The 19,487-nt window shown below is 39.6% G+C and overlaps 1 protein-coding gene across 6 annotated transcripts in view; it reads left to right on the top strand.

Annotated features, from left to right (window-relative positions):
- Ints6l (integrator complex subunit 6 like) overlaps positions 1-19,487 on the top strand; it is a 61,799-nt gene that overhangs the window by 40,295 nt on the left and 2,017 nt on the right. For 2 of the 6 annotated variants that reach the window (XM_027433350.2, XM_027433345.2), the window contains 8 exons: positions 2,272-2,404; positions 7,040-7,134; positions 8,122-8,232; positions 10,465-10,683; positions 11,714-11,837; positions 13,181-13,323; positions 15,374-15,608; positions 17,994-18,368. In XM_027433350.2, the coding sequence (XP_027289151.1) occupies positions 2,272-2,404; positions 7,040-7,134; positions 8,122-8,232; positions 10,465-10,683; positions 11,714-11,837; positions 13,181-13,323; positions 15,374-15,608; positions 17,994-18,368 (1,435 nt within the window). Of the gene's footprint in view, positions 1-2,271; positions 2,405-7,039; positions 7,135-8,121; positions 8,233-8,922; positions 9,045-10,464; positions 10,684-11,713; positions 11,838-13,180; positions 13,324-15,373; positions 15,609-17,993; positions 18,369-19,487 lie in introns of those variants that run through there. The other 4 variants (XM_027433348.2, XM_027433349.2, XM_027433347.2 and 1 more) reach the window with 4 other exon arrangements.

The following is a 19,487-nucleotide window of genomic DNA, read 5'->3' as shown; positions in this document are numbered from 1 at the left end:
TAGGGAACAGGCTTGTTTCACATATAAGTTCCTTCTCCCTCTCCCTCCCCTCACCCCCATCCCTCCTCGCCTACCCCCCACCCCATCCACCCACCACTCCCCAGGCAGGGTAGGGCCCTCAACAGGGCCTCCACCAAGTCCACCAAATCTTCCTGTGCTGTCCTGGGCCCTTCCCCATGTGTCCAGGGCCAGAGTGTATCCCTTCACGTGGGATGGGCTCTCAAAATCCCTTCTTACACCAGAGGAAAATGCTAATCCACTTCCAGAGGCTCCCTGGAGTGCAGAGGCCTCCTTATTGACATCCATGTTCAGGGGTCTGGATCAGTCTTGAACTAGCCCCCCAGATAGCGTCTGGGGTCGATGTGTTCTCCCTTGTTCAGGCCAACTGTTCCTGTGGGTTTCTCCAACCTGGTACAGACCCCTTCGATAAATGTTTCAAATTTGGTAATAATTATACTATTTTAAATGCTGTCAAATTAACAACATAGCCAAGAAAATAATTTTTAGAAAGGTTTGAAACATTAACGTACTATACATTTCCATTTATGGAAGTAGAATCTGACGAAACTATGCATTTGATGATTTAAGATAGGGGAGACCCATTCTTATCTGTTCCCCAGGTTAAGGATCATTAAACTATGGGGTATAATTCAATGCAGGTATGAGCTCTTATTTTGACCTTGACAAACGAGAAGTTCTGCATATTTGGGGCCAAGAACCAGAAACTCTGAAATTACCTTCTATATGAGAATAATACAATAAAGCTATAGTTTCTTTGGTCCAAGCCCCAGTGATGTGTAGCCTGTGATTTTACTTAAATGAGGCAAGTGCAGAGATTGAATTCTTCTAAGTGCTGTGCTGCAGTTAGAAAGAATTGCTCATTGCTTAATATAGTTGCCTATGGAATTTGACTTGTAAAATTCTAGACTTGACAGTAATGGCTTTTTCTATTTGGATATAAAAAAGTTGTTTTATTACTGAACTATAGGAACACATAAAAAGTTGTTCTATTACTGAACTATAGGGCCACATACCAGCCAGTAATTTCTGGGTTCTTTTGAAACAGGGAACACTTTCAGACACTCATCTATTTTATTCTAAAATGTGAGAATACTGATGCACAGTGTCTATAAGCCACTTTAATTCTCTCAAGATGCTAAGGCTTGTTCAAAAGAAAAGGAGCAAGCTTGATTCAAAGATGTAAAGATGTAAGAAACACAGTTTCAAAACTACAGGATGCTGGTGGCATATTCCTTTAATCCCAGCCCTCAGAAGGCAGAGGCAGGTAGATCTCTGTGAGTTCAAGGCCAGCCTGGTCTACGGCCATGTTCCAGCACAGCTAGGACTGTTATACAGAAGAGTCCTGATTCAAAAAGAAAAGAAAATCTTAAAAACGTTTCAAAACTATAGTATTGAACAGAAGCCAAACAAAAAAGATTACGTATTATATCTTGTACTTTTCTATATTCAGACAGCTAAAATTAACTTAGTGTGTCAGAAATCAGAGGAATGTTTCCTCCTGAGGGTTGCAGGAACAAGAACACAGAGAAAACATGGTGCCTGGAGAACTCCAGCACAGCATAGCAAGTGTATGGAAGTTGACAAATAATGCATACCAACTCAGGAGTACCAATAAAGAATCAGAAGTCAGTGAGGTGAATACAGCCAGGGTTCTAGTCTTTTAAGTTTATGTAACCAAGAAAACACATTCCAAATTAAAGCAAAGCATCTCCTTGCTGCCACGTTCCTGAGTTTCTCAGAAAGTTACAATAAGTTTCTGTCTCCTAATAGGATACTCTGTAATTATTTATTTAGTGAAAAATGAATAAATGAGGAAACAGCATGACTTAATAGTATGCGTGAGGACTATTTTCATAGTCTTTTAAAATAGTTTTAGTTATGGAACCATATTCCTAGTTTTCTAAGTCTAGTGTAACAATGCCTTGTTCTTTTGGGAAGCTGGCATGCTTAATACGATTGCAGCATCATTTTCCATTATACTAACCAAGTGCATTTCTGGGTATTGCCGATGTTTCATGTGGCCTCTGAGTGAGTGGTTATTGCATCATCTAGTTTAATTTGTAATATAACTGTGGAATATCTATAATTTGAATATGCCTATTTAGCACATTAATTTTACATAACTCTATGCAAAAATACCTAGTCTATTTTTTGAATTGTTTGCCACAGATGCTGCTGTGGAGTGTTGCTACAAGTTAGCCTTTACATAGCATATTGTCATAACTGTACATTGCTTCATGTTCTTCTTAGGTGTTTGTCACCAGCAGTGGAAAATACAATGAGCTTGGATATCCATTTGGTTATTTAAAAGCTAGTACGACTTTAACTTGTGTAAACCTCTTTGTGATGCCTTACAACTACCCAGTTTTACTTCCTCTTTTAGGTGAGTAAAATATGTGCTACTTAATCATCTTTAAAATATGGCAAAAATACTAGGTAGATAAAAGATGAATAAACTTTCAAATTCCGTCGAAGACTAACCGATGTTAGAGTAGATAAATGTGTAAAAACTGATTTGGAAAGATTGGACTCCATTTTCTTTTTCTTTCTCTCTCTTTTTGCTTGTACATCAACAGAAGAGATACCTGATCTTTGGTGTTCTTCAAATTTCAAATTCCATTAATCAGCCTCCATTCTCCATTTTTGAAAGAGTCTTGCCTTTTTTGTAGATGAGTTTGAATGCCTCCAGAAAACTAGATGGTGTGTGTGTGTGTGTGTGTGTGTGTGTGTGTGTGTGTGTGTGTGTGTGTGTGTGTGTGTGTGAAGGCCATAGGTTGATGTCAGATATCTTTTTTTTTCTTTTTTTTTTCTTTTTTTTTTTTTGGTTTTTCGAGAAAGGGTTTCTCTGTGTAGCTTCAGAGCCTATCCTGGCACTCGCTCTGGAGACCAGGCTGGCCTTGAACTCACAGAGATCCGCCTGCCTCTGCCTTCCGAGTGCTGGGCTTAAAGGCGTGTGCCACCAACGCCCGGCTTGATGTCACATACCTTTATGAATCACTTTTCACTTTGATTATTGAGACCAGTGTCTTGGTCTATCTGGAACTTGCTGAGTGGCCAGACTTTTCCATGGATGCTGGAGACCCACACTCAGGTCCTCATGCTTTAACAGTGAGCACTTTCCCAATGATCCATCTCTCCAGGTCCCAAACTACAGCTTTTGTTGGAAAAGAATTTGATGGCTTCCTTCAGAAACTAGGGCTTCTGTGAAGGTGTACTGACTGGATTACACTCCTTTCTCCTCAGAGTATACTCTAAAAGCTTACATTTTCAGTAGGGTGGAAAATTAAGGTACATGAGTCAATTCTGCAGTAGCAGGCTTAGAGGTTATGGATTGATTCTATGACAAAATTCTAAAGGAAAAACTTAAGTAGCAATTACTCAATGCTGTTGAAAATGTATATGGATATATTTACTATTTGAAGAGCTCTGTCTTTTTAGAGTAATATAGCTGTAAAGCTTTGAGGGTTTTTTTTGAAAGAGTTTCTAAATTTTTGCTTAAAAGATGAAACATTTACAAAATTTGATCATAGTACTACTATTAATTATGATACATTTAAAAGGCAGTGCTTTACTGTCTTTGTTCATCTTTAAGAAATTTAAAAGAAGGTCATCATAAATATATCAGCATGGTTGCTTTGTATGTCTCAGGTACTTTATTTCTTAGTCCAGTCTGAACCTATGTTCTTTGTGAGAGTTGCTACGAGTAGAAAGTATAGGCTATGTGTTAAAGAGGACAGTAAGATTACCAATAGAGGGACTGCTGAGATGGTTCAGCCTTTAAGAGATACAGGTTCACCAGTTTCCAACTACCTAGAACTCTAGCTCCAGGGAATATGACACCCTCTACCGGCCTTTGAGAGCACTGCATGAACACAATGCACCGGCATACATGTTGACAAAACATCCACACACATAAATAGAAATAAATAAATCTTTCTTAAATTACTAATAAAATATATCTCTTTTATGCATTAATCTCTCCACTCTCTTTTGTTGTTGTTGTTTTTCGAGACAGGGTTTCTCTGTGTTGCTTTGGAGCTTATCCTGGCACTTGCTCTGGAGACCAGACTGGCCTCGAACTCATAGAGTTCCACCTGCCTCTGCCTCCTGAGTGCTGGGATTAAAGGCATGAGCCACCAACGCCTGGCAATCTCTCCATTTTCTTAAATATGTCCTTATGACCTCAGCTTCCACAAATACATGATAAAGAAAATAGAGTAATTTTCATTTAGACTGCTGCTATTTTTCTATTTTTAAGTACTTTATTGTACTAGGATTGGCATACAGAAAGCTATACATATTTAATCTCAAGCACCCATGAGTGTATGCCAATGCAACATCTACAATTTATGCCTTAAACATGCTCTATTCATGTCTTTCAATCTTTTTATTATTTTTATAACGAAAGTATATACTATAAGATCCACACCCTGAGTAAAATTTCTATATACAAAACACTATTGCTAACTATTGGCACTGTGCTTGAGGATATTATGCAGTAGGAAACAAAGGAGACGCAGGAGGACAAATGATATGTGACAGTACTTACATACTTCTCTATCTTATAGTCTTATGTATTGCCAGCTGACCTCAAGCTCTCTACATAGACAAGGATGTAAGTAGTAGAGAGACTTTAGATAGAAACAAATCAGATAAACAGAATAAGTAATACCATTAGTTTTTCTTTTTAAGAATTTATTATTTTGTGTATAGAGGTGTTTTGCCTGCAAGTATGTCTATGTACCATGTACATGCCTAATGTCTACAGAATCCAAAAGAGAACTTCAGATTCCCCCAGAACTGGCCTTGTAGAAAGTGGTCCACTATTATGAGATGAGACTCAAACCGGGATCCTCTGGACCAGGAGCTAGTTGGTGATCTTCATCACTGAGACATCTCGCCAGCCCCATCCTCACTGTTTTTAACAATGACAAATGCTTTGCCTAGATGCTGATTTAGTCTATTTCTTCTCAGAGATTTTCCAGTGCTGGGGATGAAAACAAGCCCTTTCACAGACTAGGCAAGTGCTATACCCCTGAGCTGCATCCCAGTTCTTGCAGACTTTTCAAACCTCTACATAATTCCCAAAAGGCTTTAAGAAATAGCACAGTATAGCAGGGTCTTTCCATAGTGTTTCATTGCCTCTTGTCAAGACATGAATGGTCTGTAAAGTCCCCAGGGTCTTCAATCAAGGACTCCTTCTGATCTCTTTCTTCTGCAAAAAAGAAAAAAAAAACATAAAAAGAACAAAAGGCCTGCTTTTTATGGCTCTGTAAACTTATTGAAATTTGTTTCTCTGTGAGTAAATATTTTATTAGAGCAATAAAGAGAAGGAAATATCCAGTTGCTTTTCTTGACCAAAGTACTTTTTAAAAAATGGACCTATCTGTAGAGAATGCCTAATGAAGCTTACAGGAACAGTAGAGGACGGACTGATACTATCCGCTGTCTTTCCAGCATGGGTGACAGGTAGATGTTGACAGCTGGTCATACCAGTTTGAATTCTTAAATTGGAACTATTTTGCTCAGACTTAGAAGGAAATAAAGAGGGTGTTTGGAAGTTTTCACGCAATATGCATAATGTGTATATTACTAAAATAATTAGATTTATATATTGAAATAGGGGATGTCTGCATATTTAACTATGTTGGTGCACATGGTGTTCAAGAGACATGTTAAGCCAGATGTAGTGGTGCATGGCTGTAATCACAGCGATTGGGTGGCTGAGGCAGAAAGATTAGGAGTGAGTCAAACCTGGTGACATAGTAAATTTCAAGCTTGTCTGGGTTACGTAGTAAGAGCCTCGCTCAAAAAAATCAGAAAAAAGAAGAGAGGAAGGGTGTCCATGCCATGGCATGTATGTGAAAGTTAGAAGAATCTGTTCTTTTCCTTTTGCCATGTGGGTCTGAGGGATCGGACTAAGGTTGTGAGGCTTGGCTGCAAGCACCCTTACCTGCTGAGCCAACTTGCTGGGCCCCATACTCTATATTGTTTGTTTGGTTTGGCTTTTTGAGACAGGATTTCTCCATGTAGCCTTGGCTGTCCTGAAATTCTCTCTGTAGACCATGCTTGCCTCGAAATCCGAGATCTGAATGCTTCTGCCTCCTGAGTGCTAGGATTAAAGGCATGCGCCACCATGGCTGGCCCACCCTCTGCTTTTAAACCAAAGAAATATTAGTGTGTTAACCAGTGGTACAGATCCCCTAGTTGAAAATTATTGTATTAGAATGACTAATACATAACACATCAGGAAAATACTTGCAAGTGAGTATAAAGCAGTATTTTAATATCATGCCGTATAAGCTTTGCAAATGGATGCATAAGTAAGTTGAAATTTTACTTAATTTTTTAAAAGGCACAATAGATATGCTTTGTAACTTATAATGGGATTAAGTCTAATAAATCAATTGTTAAGTCCAAAAACCACCTCTACTACCCTTAACCTCCAGATCATCTCAGCTTAGCACCAGGGCACACCTCACAGTGTCCTGTTTTCCCATCATGATCTATGGGGCTAATGGGAACTGTGGGTTACTCCTGCTACCTAGCATTGGGAGAAAGTTCTGTACTGTGCATCATTAGGCTGAGAAAAGATCGCAACTTAGAAGTTGCAATGTAGCTGCTATTGACTATATATTACTTTCCCACCCCACCCCCTCTGAGACAGGGTTTCTCTGTGTAACAGTCCAGGCTGTCCTGGAATTCACTATGTAGACCAGGCTGAACTCACAGAGTTCCGTCTGCCTCTGCCTCCCGAGTGCTGGGTTTAAAGGCGTGTGCCACTGCCCGGCTTCCCACCATCTTTAAATTTAAAAAAGTCTTCAACTGAACTATTGTAAGTTGGAGAACACCTATATGGAACTTTGGTAGGTACAACAACCAGGAAGGACAATTTAGGTAAACTGCCAGAAATGTTCATCTAATATGAATAAAATCCAATTTCTAGATGTTAGTTGTTTGATTTTAGATCTTGCAAGCTGGTTCTGGGCTAACATGATTACTTGGTTTTGTGTTACAGATGACTTGTTTAAAGTTCACAAGCTTAAGCCAAATCTGAAGTGGCGACAGGCTTTTGACAACTACTTAAAAACTCTGCCTCCTTACTACTTAATAGTATGTATTTTTGTGTGTATATGTACATATTAACTGTCACTGATGAGTCTTGTCATAAGGAATCAAGTTTTACCCCTACAAGAAGATAACTCTTTTGACTTTATGAGCATTTGTGTCGTCACTGTCTTCTCAAGCCATATGTAAGAGTTTGGAGACGACATGGCGACACAAACGAGCATTGTCTTTCTGTTTCCTTTATTTTTATCTGCCATGGCCATTGTTATAAACACATCTATGTTTCTCTTATTAAAACTAACCTTATAAAATTGTAATTCTGGAATGTAAGGATAAATATGTCTAAACTCATGTTACATCAACTTCCCTTTTGAACTCTAGAAACTCAATGTGGCATTTCAATCCATAAATGAAACTTGGAAGAAACTGTAGTTCTTTATTGCTGGTTAAATGCAACCTCGATATAACACGATGTGGGGGCATTGGCATTAGAGAGGATCCAAGGAGAAGAAAACATGACTTGGCCTCTATTCTGTTTTTTATACTCCGAGAAAACAATGCCTAATGATTCTGAACTGGTCATCTAATCCTAATCAAGACGATACGACCATTTCAGGGGTTGCTGTCATAACTTAATGCCAAGTTTCTAGAGGTGAAAAGGCAGAGTCTTCTAGGGGACCATTGGTGTTGCTGGGAGGAGAAAGTGGGCTGTGTTGCTATTTACCATGGCAAGCGTGGGCTCTGCAGTCATATGCAATGGGAAGTGATTCAATGATGGGAAGTAAGACTGAAAGCAATGTACTTGTTTGAATTGGCTGCTATTTGCTCTTCTTACCCACTCTCTTCTGATTTGTTTCTGCTCCTTACTTCTCTGCTATTTTCATTGCCACTTTTTAATGTTCCATGTTTGGTTTTATGTGCAGCACCTTGACTTCTAAGAAATGAATCATGTCCCCTTGCCCCTTATAACTGAACTTTTGAGTATTTAAGATTTATTCTATTCTTACTGTTGTGTATTTTGTTTCCTTATAGCCATTAAAGAAAGCACTAAGGATGATGGGAGCTCCAAATCTGATATCAGATAATTTAGATTGTGGACTTAGTTACAGTGTTATCTCTTACCTTAAAAAACTCAGCCAACAGGTAGTATTGGTAAAAACAAACAAACCAAAATCCTTTGCCCTCAGAAGTGCATTTCCTTATTCTCTAGTGTAATTGTAACTTTTCAGATTAAATGTGTATATATCTCTACACTTTATGGATTAGTAATGCTGTGATTCTCTATGGCTTCTAGCTTCACCATTAAACGCAGTTAAGGGTCTGTCAGTATCATTTGATGCTGTGCCGTTTCTCCTTCTGCCTGCCAGTTTGTTCTGCCCATACCCTGGCTGATATTTTGTGGCCTAAGAGGGGCAGAGGCTTCATAGGATTCTCTTGTGGGTCACATTGTGTCTGTCCTCCAACTAGTTTCTCCTCAATTCACTTGGCTAGAGCACCCCCGTTTTGTGAGTCAGCACGCCAAGGTCTGGTGTGATTCAATATGCCTCGCCTGGAGTTGCTTTTCAGGCAGCATGTTAAGTTCTTATACTCACATGCTAGCCCTTGGATAAATAGCTGCCTGCCTGTCCCTGGAGAAGGGGAGGCATGAGACCAATATTCTTCAACCTGGAAGGGTGGTAGACCCCAAGGAGGCCTGGAGAGGGAAGTTCTTCCTCCTCTCTCGCCCTTCATCTAGTCCTTTAGACACCACCTCATTCACCGTCATTCACCTTGTCCCTTGCCTGCCCCATCTTCCACTCACCCCTCCTTACCATATTTCTCACTTTCAACTAGACCATTCTTGTAGGATGGAGATATTTGGAAACTACCAAGTTAGAGTGCTACTGACAGACAATTGTGTTGTGTGATAAATTAATGCAGCGGCTTGACGCTCTTATACACAAATACATTTTTAGGTAAGAAGTAGCATTTGCAGCAACTACAGCGTTTCAAGCTGAGTATGTTGGCAAATTTGGCCTTTAGAAAACTGAGTGCTAAGCCAAGTGTCAGATGTTACTAAGGACCTATAGGACTCCATAATTGGGATGCTGGCATGCCTTGCTAGAAATGAGCAAACATTGAAAACCACATTCTAAAGCTTACAAAGGCATACTAGTCTAGCGTGCTTGTAAGTGCAAAAGAAAATAAAGGCAAGCCCGGATTTTTGACCTAACAAGTCCCCCCTAATCTAAACTCCTCTCTGCTAATAGATTTTTGTTGTTGTTGTTGCAAATACCTTGGTTATTTATCTTTATTGATCTATTGTTTTTTTTTAATTTGATGTTTATGTTTGGCCTTTAAGGCTTTGTCAGAGTATGGCCACAGTGAAAGAAAAGTGGACAGAGTTGAAACGCATGCAAATGCTGGGACCTTTGGGGACACACTGTATTCTTTAACTGAATGAGCTTTCAAGGTCACTCACAGAAACAGACCCTTTATCTAATTTTGTCTCCTATTTCATGACTTAAGAATTTACTTAAGCATATAGTCATACATATGCATATATGTATGCATGTATATATTCCAAATAATTAGGCAAAAGAAATATCTCAGGACAATCCATAAGAAATAAAAAAATTATCGGGGGCTTATTGAACATTGATGGAAGTTTATCTTTTAGAAAAAGAAAAGATTATTACTAATTTCTATTTCTCTAATGCTAATATTATGGCACCAGGGTTTCTTGAACCATCTCAGATGTATTTAAAACATAAATGCCAAATACCCTGCTTTAACTCATTCAAGCAAAATTAATTGATACAATGTTTACTAAGGGGACTTTCCAATGTTTGTTAGTGATAAAATTACTGAGTAGATGTTAAATAGTGTTTGCTTAGTAATATTTTAAAGTAAGATTTACATTTATAAGATTTATTGGATAATCTCATTTTTAAAAAAATCATTTTTAATGTTTTCAAATATAATGCCAGTCTAGATGAATTGAATTAAAGTAATACTTTACATGTATGAATACAGAGCTTTAAATCTTTGTGTCTGGATCCAAACTGATTGTGTTGATTTAGATTAGATTTTGCAGTAGCAATATGTGCTTTTTCATGTCTATGAATGAAATTCTTACCCATGGTTTCTATTTTCTTCATGATTTGTTCATAGTTTTGACACTACAAAAGAAAACATGCATGAAGTCATTTGTCTTTGCAGTCCCCTCTGTGTTTGCTGTGGTAGAACAGAGAAGCATAGGGAAATGTTCACTTAACTGTTTTTCTGTGATTTGCACATGAAAAGTGTTCAGTGGGGCTCTTAAAGTATTTTCTTAAATAATAAAATGACGATTTAGTAGATATTCGGATAACATATTCTGTCCTTTCATTTTAGACCAAACTAGAGTCAGATCGAATACTAGCATCAGTGGGGAAGAAACCCCCCCAGGAGATTGGTATCAAAGTGAAAAATCATTCTGGAGGTGGCCTGCCCCTGGCTCACAATAAAAACTTTAGAAAGCTGTTGAAAGAAATCATAGGGGAAAGTGCACCGAGACTGACAGAACTGAATACCAAAGAATTTGCTGGCTTCCAAGTAGGGCTCTTCAACAAGGTAAATTGTGCCGTTAAAAGGCATGTTTATCTGACTTTTCCTGGCATGTTTGTTGTTTGCATTGCTTTAGTTTTGCAATAATGGCCTATTTTGGAGTTATTATTATTAGTAGTAGTAGTAGTATTTTGGTTTTTAGAGTTACGGTTTCTCTGTGTAGCCCTGTCTGTCCTGGAACTAATTTTGTAGATTAGGCTGGCCTTGTACTCAGAGGTTTGTCTATTCTGGGATTAAAGGCATGCATCACCATGGACAGCTTGGAGTTAATAATTATTAGTGATGCCATTTTGAGATTGTTCTGCCAGCAGATGCCAACATGAAATTAAATGTACATGATATGTTGCTTGGTAGAAATGGGCAGTAAACAGCTATAAAAAGTAAAATGGAAAGGAAGCTGCAGGAGGCAGACTGCCATGTAGATCTGGCATCTGTGACAGAGAAGCAGCAAGTAGTATGGGGATGAAGACGGTCTGTGCAACTTAGAGCATGCCTGAGCCAGACCACAGGAAACCTCCGGCCCTGGGCATTCTCATGGAGGAAATGACTGTGATCACAGCTGGCTGGGTCCCCCACTCTGCACTTCTCAGTCCCTGGCCATGAACAGCCTGGCTTCTGCCCAGGGCTGCAGCAGCCTCCAAAGGCACTGCAGCTGGGCCCTCAGCCAATTTGACTCCATGTGCAGTCAGCAGTTGCCATCCTGGAGTGAGATTGCTGCAGCCCACCTCCCTGCTAGGGGAATAAAACTAGGCTACAAGAAGTAGTCCTGCAAGGCAGCTACAGCTATCTATAAATCTTGGGATTTGGAGTTTTAAATGATGTACTTGAAAATTATATCCCCAGTGACTTTAATGACTTGCGGGTATGTCAGCATTCAGAACCGTAAATAGAAGTTTACTACCAAAAAAAAAAAAAATGAGCTGTAATTGGTTGTATGAAACATAGTTCTCTTCAATGAGATTTTTAAGAGGGTTAGGTATTACATTTCTTTATTTAAAAGCTTTAGGAGTAACCGACATTGCTTCATTTAAACTAGGATTTGAAACCTCAGACATACAGAAATGCTTATGATATTCCACGTAGAGGACTTTTAGACCAGTTGACCAGAATGAGATCCAATCTACTGAAAACACGGAAGTTTATTGTGGGACAAGATGAAGGTAACTGAACAGTGGACTACTTTTCTTTAGGAGAATAGCAGATATGACTTAAATGAAAGTCTTTATTGCAGAATTATTTTGTAATGTGTTAATGTTCACAATGCTCATATTCACTCAGGCCCTCCATCTCCCTACTTATCTTCCCTCAACCTTAAAGGTAGGCATGTGTTAATCAGCATTCTGACCTCCATTGCTATTGTTATGTGGGCTCACTCTTGCATGCCCCCAAATCCCAGGACATGGATACTGATTTTATGCCAGTTTATAGGCACTGAAGTGAAGAGCATGCATTTTAGTAGCTTGCTCGGGCAGGGCTAGCCCATTGCAAAGTGGCAGAACCTAGGTATGACAGATTTCCAAACCTGAACCCTCAGACACTGATTTGTACCCATCCGGCTGTGAAAAAGTCAGAAGAGAATACCTATTCCCCATGAAAGCAGTGAACTCTAGATAATGTCTGGGAATACTTTATCTTAGTTTGTTAATTTTGAATGGGGTCACTTATCCACAAAAAATGAACAAACTCCTAGCCAACTCTCGGGTATTATATCTTTCATGTGTGTGAACAGAGGTTTCCTAGGAACAGGACATTACAATTGTATGTAATCAAATCAGTAGAGGGTAAGCTCATTAACCAAGACTCTCTTTGTGACAAGAGAATACCCTGAGTACTGGGCATAGCTGCTCAGCACTCAAGAGCCTGAGACAGGAGGATTCTACAAATTTGAGTCTAGTCTGGGCTACAGAGTGAAAACCTTTTTCAGAAAACAGAGAGAGTGGATGTAGCGGTGGCACAATGTTTAAGAGAAGTGGCTACTCTTACAAGAGACCCGGGTTCAGTTCCCAGCACTCACATGGTGGCTCACAACTGTCCATGATTTCAGTTCCAGGGGATCTGGCACCTTCCTCTATACTCTGTAGACACCAGGCCTGTATGCAGTGCACATACTTACCTGTAGGCGAGCCATACACATAAAATGAAAATAGATCTTTTTTAGGAAACAGAACACTAGAACAAAAATGGAGAATGTACAGTGTTTTGAATTCAAATGATGGTATTTGGGAAACAAGCCCATTTTTACATGGAGTTGGGTAGTAAGTAAAGGAGTTGCTAATTCTTGTCAAGTGAGCCTGGAGGCAATATAGTAATTGTAGACCACTGATAAGTATAAATGAAGATGATGTTAGGTACTGAAGATGACACTAGATAGATCTTGGAATACCAGATTTGGGATTCCAGACTATAGTGTTACGCAACACATTGCTGAGCCAGTGATGATAATGTCCTTTCAAAGGGGCCATATACTTCAACTTAATAAATTTCTCTGCTGCTGATTTTACAGATTCACTTCATAGTGTTCCAGTTGCACAAATGGGCAACTATCAGGAATATCTAAAGATGCTGGCTTCTCCACTACGAGAGATTGATCCAGATCAACCAAAAAGACTGCATACTTTCGGCAATCCGTTTAAGCAAGATAAGAAGGTAATATACCCATTTCTGAGTCTGTGATACGTTTGCTGTAACTCTGTCCTTTTAGCCAGATGTACAGAGGTAAACATGACACTAGGACTCTGTAGATGGGAGATGGAGTCTCCTAATGCAAGTTATGCTAATTATATACAATAAGTGTCATTTGTTGAGTGTATAGTAGGATGTGGTGTTTTAAATGATTGTTTGTACTCACAAGTGTTTTGAAAGATAAATTGTATTTATCCTATGATAAGAAGAAATCTTGGCTTAAAGTAGTCAGATATCAAAATACTGTGATGGCTGACAAAGCCAGGATTTGAACCCACATGTTTCTGGATCCACATTCTATATTCATTTATACTACCACACACTAATTATTTTAATATAAAGAATACCAAGTATTTCCTTTATTTCCATGATTCGGATCTATAATGTGTATCCCTTGAACTACAATATACTCTGTGCTCTCTCTCTGTGTGTGTGTGTGTGTGTGTATGGTGCAAACTGACTTAATCATTTACTGATGAAAAGAAATGGGATCATCACTACACTTTTGTAGATAAACATAGATATAACTCATGGATATATTCTGTATCTCTCTTTGTCATCAAACTGAACTAAAAATATCCCAGCTCATGCCAATCCTTAGTTAAAGATGTTGTGCCTTGATTCCTTATGTAACACTGGGGATAGTAATTACACCAAACTGACAGAGCTGTAAGGAATACTGAGTGTATAATATTCTGTTGAGAATATTACACTGTTTAGAATATTACAGAGCATATAGTAGATGTTCAGTAAAAACGGCTGTGTCTTTTTTGCATGGTTAATGGAAGGGGGAAAATTCTTTAGAAAGATAATTTTGCCATGATTTTTTTCTAAGTAATAATGCACATATTCTTGGGCTGTCTGTGATGACACAGGTTTTAGCTAAGATAAGGTATTGCTGATTTTTGTGTTCATCTGTTCTCAAGAATAAATAACCCCCTGACTCCCTGATGAGTGCCAAGGTAGACAGATATATTTGAGGTTGTGGCGGAGGGAATCATGTTTTCGTATTTGCCTGCCTTTCACCATCTACACGCATTAGTCTGTCTAGGAATAATCAATATTTCTTAATGATGAGTTTAAAGCCCTACCAAGGGCTAGTGCAAGATGTTTCTTGTTTTGTTTTGCTTTTTGAAGATAGGATTTTCTCTGTATAATTGCCCTGGCTGTTCTGGAACTTATCCTGTCTACCAGGCTGGTTTGAACTCACAGAGGTGCACTTGCCTTTGCCTCCTGAGTGCTGGGATTAAAGCTTTTCACTCCAACTACCTGAGTTGTGCCACCACACCAGGCAAAAGGTGGTTTTTGTACTACTTTTAAAGGGGTGACTGTGGCTGGGAGGCAGTGGCACATGCCTTTAGTATCAGCACTCGGGGTGCAGAGGCAGGAAGTTCTCTGTGACTTGAGTTCCAGGCCCGTCTGGTCTACAGGGTAAGTTCCAGGACAGCCAGGACTATTAAACAGAGAAAACTTCGTCTTGGAAAAAAAGAAAGAAAAAGGAAAAGAAGGAATGACTGCAGCTGCTGGAAAGATGCTCAGCAGCTATCAAGAGCATGTGATTCCCAGCACCCGAACGAGGTGGCTCACGACTTTCTAAAACTTCAGTTCTAGGGGATCTGAGACCCTCTTCTGGGCTTGCTTGGCACCTACACACACACACACACACACACAGGTACACCCAAACACACATGTGCACACACACATAAATTATTTGAAAAAGATATTTAAAGATGGCTATGGATTTATCTCATCTTGGTTCATTTGAGGCTGTCTATTAACCTTAGACAAAAACCTGCATGTTAGTTTCCTCCTTGTCCCACTTAGGTAGGATTAAAATTGGGTTGAATTTTCTGGTAACAGAGTTGCTACAGGGACTATAATTAAGGCTAATCTAGATGATTCGACGCATGGCTGAGAGGATATGCATATGAAAAGTGCTTAAATTGTTGTTTGGGGTTTTTTTTGACAATTGAACTTCTGTTTTAAATGAAACATGTTCGTTGATGTTTTTTAGGGAATGATGATTGATGAAGCAGATGAGTTTGTAGTAGGGCCGCAAAACAAAGTGAAACGTCCTGGAGAACCGAACAGTCCTATGTCATCTAAGAGAAGGCGGAGTATGTCCCTGCTGTTGAGGAAACCACAAACACCTCCTACTGTAACTAACCATGTGGGCGTTAAGGGACCACTCTCAGCCTCCTGGTTCCCATCTTGTCCAGACCTCATAAAACCCACCCTTGTACATCCAGGTATAGAGTAGTGGTTGTGATTTCCCTTATGGCTCCTAGAAGACTAACACGTTAAAAATTTTGTTTTGCCTTTGTATTCCTTTCTGTGTTTATTTCTTTGTTGATTAAGTAAACCATTATTAAAGCATCTTATGGTAGGCACAACAGACCTTCTGGGGAGCAGAAACCCTGATTTAGTGATCTTAGCCATATGAGAGGAGGAAAAAGATACATAATTATAGTAATCAACACATGATATTAATGTCATAATTAATGATTAATACATGCATAGCAAGTGTTAACACAGAGACTAGTATGAAAATGAGGAGTTAGGAGCATGTGTGCTGTAACCATTTGGATCGGCTTCAAAAGTTAGGAGGAGAAAGCAAGTTTGTAAGATGGTAGAGTCAATAGGCTCACTATTAAGAAATTGGATCAGCAATTACTCTCTGTGCTGTCACCTCCTAACCCTGATTGAACTGGTAAATCTGGGGTCTGCCTCCTTGACCCCACTGAGACAATCCTCAAGGTCACCAGGGTTTTCTGTACATTGCCTTTCTCAATAGTTTTTGGTTCAGTTGTTCATGTCTTCCTCTATGGAAGCCCTTGTGTTAGCAGAAACCTAGTTTTCTTTTCTTTCTAGAAGTGATTCCTTTTCATCCTTTTCTCTTTGCTCCCTTTCTTTCTCCCAGCTAGATACTATTGACCCCCACAGTTCAATCCTTGGACCTCGTCTCACTGTGCTGTCTTCTTAAGGTGGTCCCCTGCAGCCTTGGGGTTTTTAAATTGGGTTTCTATTTGAACAACTCCATATATATATATATATATATATATATATATATATATATCAATTCATTCCTCTCCTCTCAACCCTGTATTTAACCATGGACACAGTACCTCCATTTTGGAGTGTAATAGCCAATAATGTTTTATTTACATTTTACAGTTTAGTGTTATAACTAAATGTGTAGCTTTGCCTCTCTCCAGAATAGCTCTGCCGGCACCCTTGGCAGTTAATGATATTAACCCTCACTCCATTGGAAAATCTCTGTCACCTTTATGGATTGGTAGGGTTGAAGAACCCTAGATTAGAATGTTGTGTAACTAACACTGTATTGTTGGTGCAGCATGATCAACTTAAAGCCACCCAATCAGAGTCAGGAAGATTTGAGTATCATCTACTCTCAAAGCCAATAATATGCTGGCTCCTGGACATATGACAGTTTATCTAGTTGGTTCAGGTGACAAACCTCAAAAATCACCATGATTTTTAAAATTATCTTTCTTCCATTAACAGGATGAGGTAATTTGACATTCAATTTAATTCCTGTATCTTACTATCTTTCTCCATTCCGTCACTCCACAATTCCATGAATTTTTACCAAGCTATTATTAGTAGATGGTCTCTCTGCTTCTCATTCTTGTTTAGTTTCTACCCATCTTCTCTCTCAATTTGAAGTCAGAGTAACGATGCCATTAGATAAATAGAAGCATGCCACATGCATACAGAAAACACATCCTCCATCTTTCTAAACGTTCAGGATACAGTCTGACTCTTAACCATGGTCCACACAGCTTCACGTGGCCTGATACCACAGTCCTCTCTTATCTCAAGTTCCATCCATATCCTCCTTACCCTTCTCTCCACTGCTCCTGGCTTACTCCCCTGTATCTCCTGCCCTCACTAAAATTTAGCATCCTTACAGAAGATCCTGCCACCACCTGGTAGCCATGTAAGTTCCCTCTCTCATCCCATTTATGTCTTTCCTCAAATGAAAGCAGTTATGAGTGTGTTGGTGCTCACTCTGTGGTTCCTCTCTGATGGCCTTGTGACACTGTAGGTTCTGTGAGGGCAGGCAGGGGCACTTCCTTTGTTTTTTGGTCACTGAAGATTCCCAGCTACTACCTTGATGCCTGGCACAGCAGAAGATAAGTAAATGACATAGAGGTGCTGGCCTGAGAACAGAAAAATAATTACTCTGGCATGAACAAGGAAATGGGCAGACTCATCTGCAGATAGGCAGTTGCTTTGCAGGTGAGGGCAGAATGTTTGTTCAGTCCCAGTAGGCACGTCGGCTTTCTCAGAATATTTGGTTTTTATAGGAAGCATATGGCATATGCAAGCTGTAGAGATTCAAACTCAGTAAAGGGTAGTAGTTTATATGTGATTTTTAAGCATACAGGGTGACATTACGCCCCGAGCACCAGGGACCTATGAGTACTTACTTATTAGCATCTTGGTTTGTGTATGTATTCCTAGTGGGAAGCGTCTCAGATCTCCATCTGTTCTATCCTCTTCATCAATGAAAGCCATCATTTCCTTGAAACCGAGGAACATGGAGACATACTTGTGGGGTTAACATGCTCTACCCACTTCACAGCTCAACTTCTTAATTTGCTTTCCAGATGCCACTGTCATTCATGAAATCCATGAAGAGAAGATGGAAAATGGGCAAAGCCCAGCTGATGGCTTCTTATTAAAATCTGCTCCAGCAGACTTTATGAATGTGGCAGGAGACAGCCTTATATCCAACCAATTGGATTCTCTATCTGATGATTTTGCTGGCCTCAGGAAAGATGGACTCATTCACAAACCTAATAATAATATACTTATAGGAGGAGCCAAAACCTGCACTCTTTCTGTAGATGATAGAAAAATCCCAATGGCATCTGCTTTGGAAACTGTGCCAAATTCAATGCAAATCACTCCTGCAATGGCACAAGGCATCAATGCTGATATAAAGCATCAGTTGATGAAGGAGGTCCGAAAGTTTGGACGAAGTAAGTAGTAATGGAATATCTTTAATGCAATGGCAGATCCCTCTTGTATGATTCCAAAGAGGTTTTTTTGTTGGTTTTGACCCAGTCTTTCATACAGCTCAGGTTGGCCTTGAACTCTCTATGTGGTCCAGACTGGTGGTAATGTCTAATCTTCTTGTCTCTACCTCCATGGCACTTGCATCACAGGTTTGTGGTACCACAGACAAGGTGCTGCTAAGGATTGGACCCAGGGTCTCATGCTTGTTGGGCAGGCACTCTACCAACTGAGCTATATCCTTAGCTCTAGAGTAGAGTCTGGGCATGCATGTTTTTGGCCAGTCTTGGGCTTTCACATAATTTAAACTGATTCTTCTGGCCCTAACTTACAGTAGTTTCATTTTGCTGCTTTAACAAGTTATCAGATGACGCATAGCTTCACACAGCGCAAATTGATTGCTTTACAGCTTTGCAATTCAGACTATATTTTCACTGGACTAAAGTGAAGGCAAGATGTTGGGTCAGTGTTTCTTCTCCAGGATAAAGGAGGGATCTGTTTCCTTGCCTTCTCTGGCTTCTGAAGACTGGCTGCACTTTGCTGTTCCCCTCATCCCTCCCTTCATCAAGTCAGCAGCACAACACCTTTTTCCCCTTTGCACACCGTTAATCCCAGCACTCGGGAGGCAGAGGCAGGTGATCTCTGTGAGTTCAAGGCCAGCCTGGTCTACAGAGCGAGTGCCAGGACAGCCAGTGCTGCACCCTGTCTTAAAAAAAAGAAAGATTCTATTTTTAGATTAATTCTTTGAAACCTAAATATAATATATTTGATCCTATTCATTCACAATCCTCCCTGAATCTACCCCACCTCCTACCCCCTCAACTTCCTCTCTTTTTTAAGTAACTAGTTGAATCCACCTTGTACTTCTGTGTGCAAGGCCATCTACTACCACGAGTTATACTTGCAAAGAAAACTGATTCCCCCTGTTCCAGAAGCAATCAAATGTCCATACTATTCCATCTTAAAGGATATTTGTGGTTACATCGAATCCCTGTGCATAAACCTGGACAAACTCAGTATCTATAACCTAATTCTATAAGCATATAAAGCATCTATGGTAATAAATTCACAGGCTTCATGGACTA

Source organism: Cricetulus griseus, chromosome X, assembly GCF_003668045.3.
Source record: "Cricetulus griseus strain 17A/GY chromosome X, alternate assembly CriGri-PICRH-1.0, whole genome shotgun sequence".
In the NCBI taxonomy this organism is placed as follows: Eukaryota; Metazoa; Chordata; class Mammalia; order Rodentia; family Cricetidae; genus Cricetulus; species Cricetulus griseus.
This window is presented reverse-complemented; position numbering and strand designations above follow the sequence as displayed.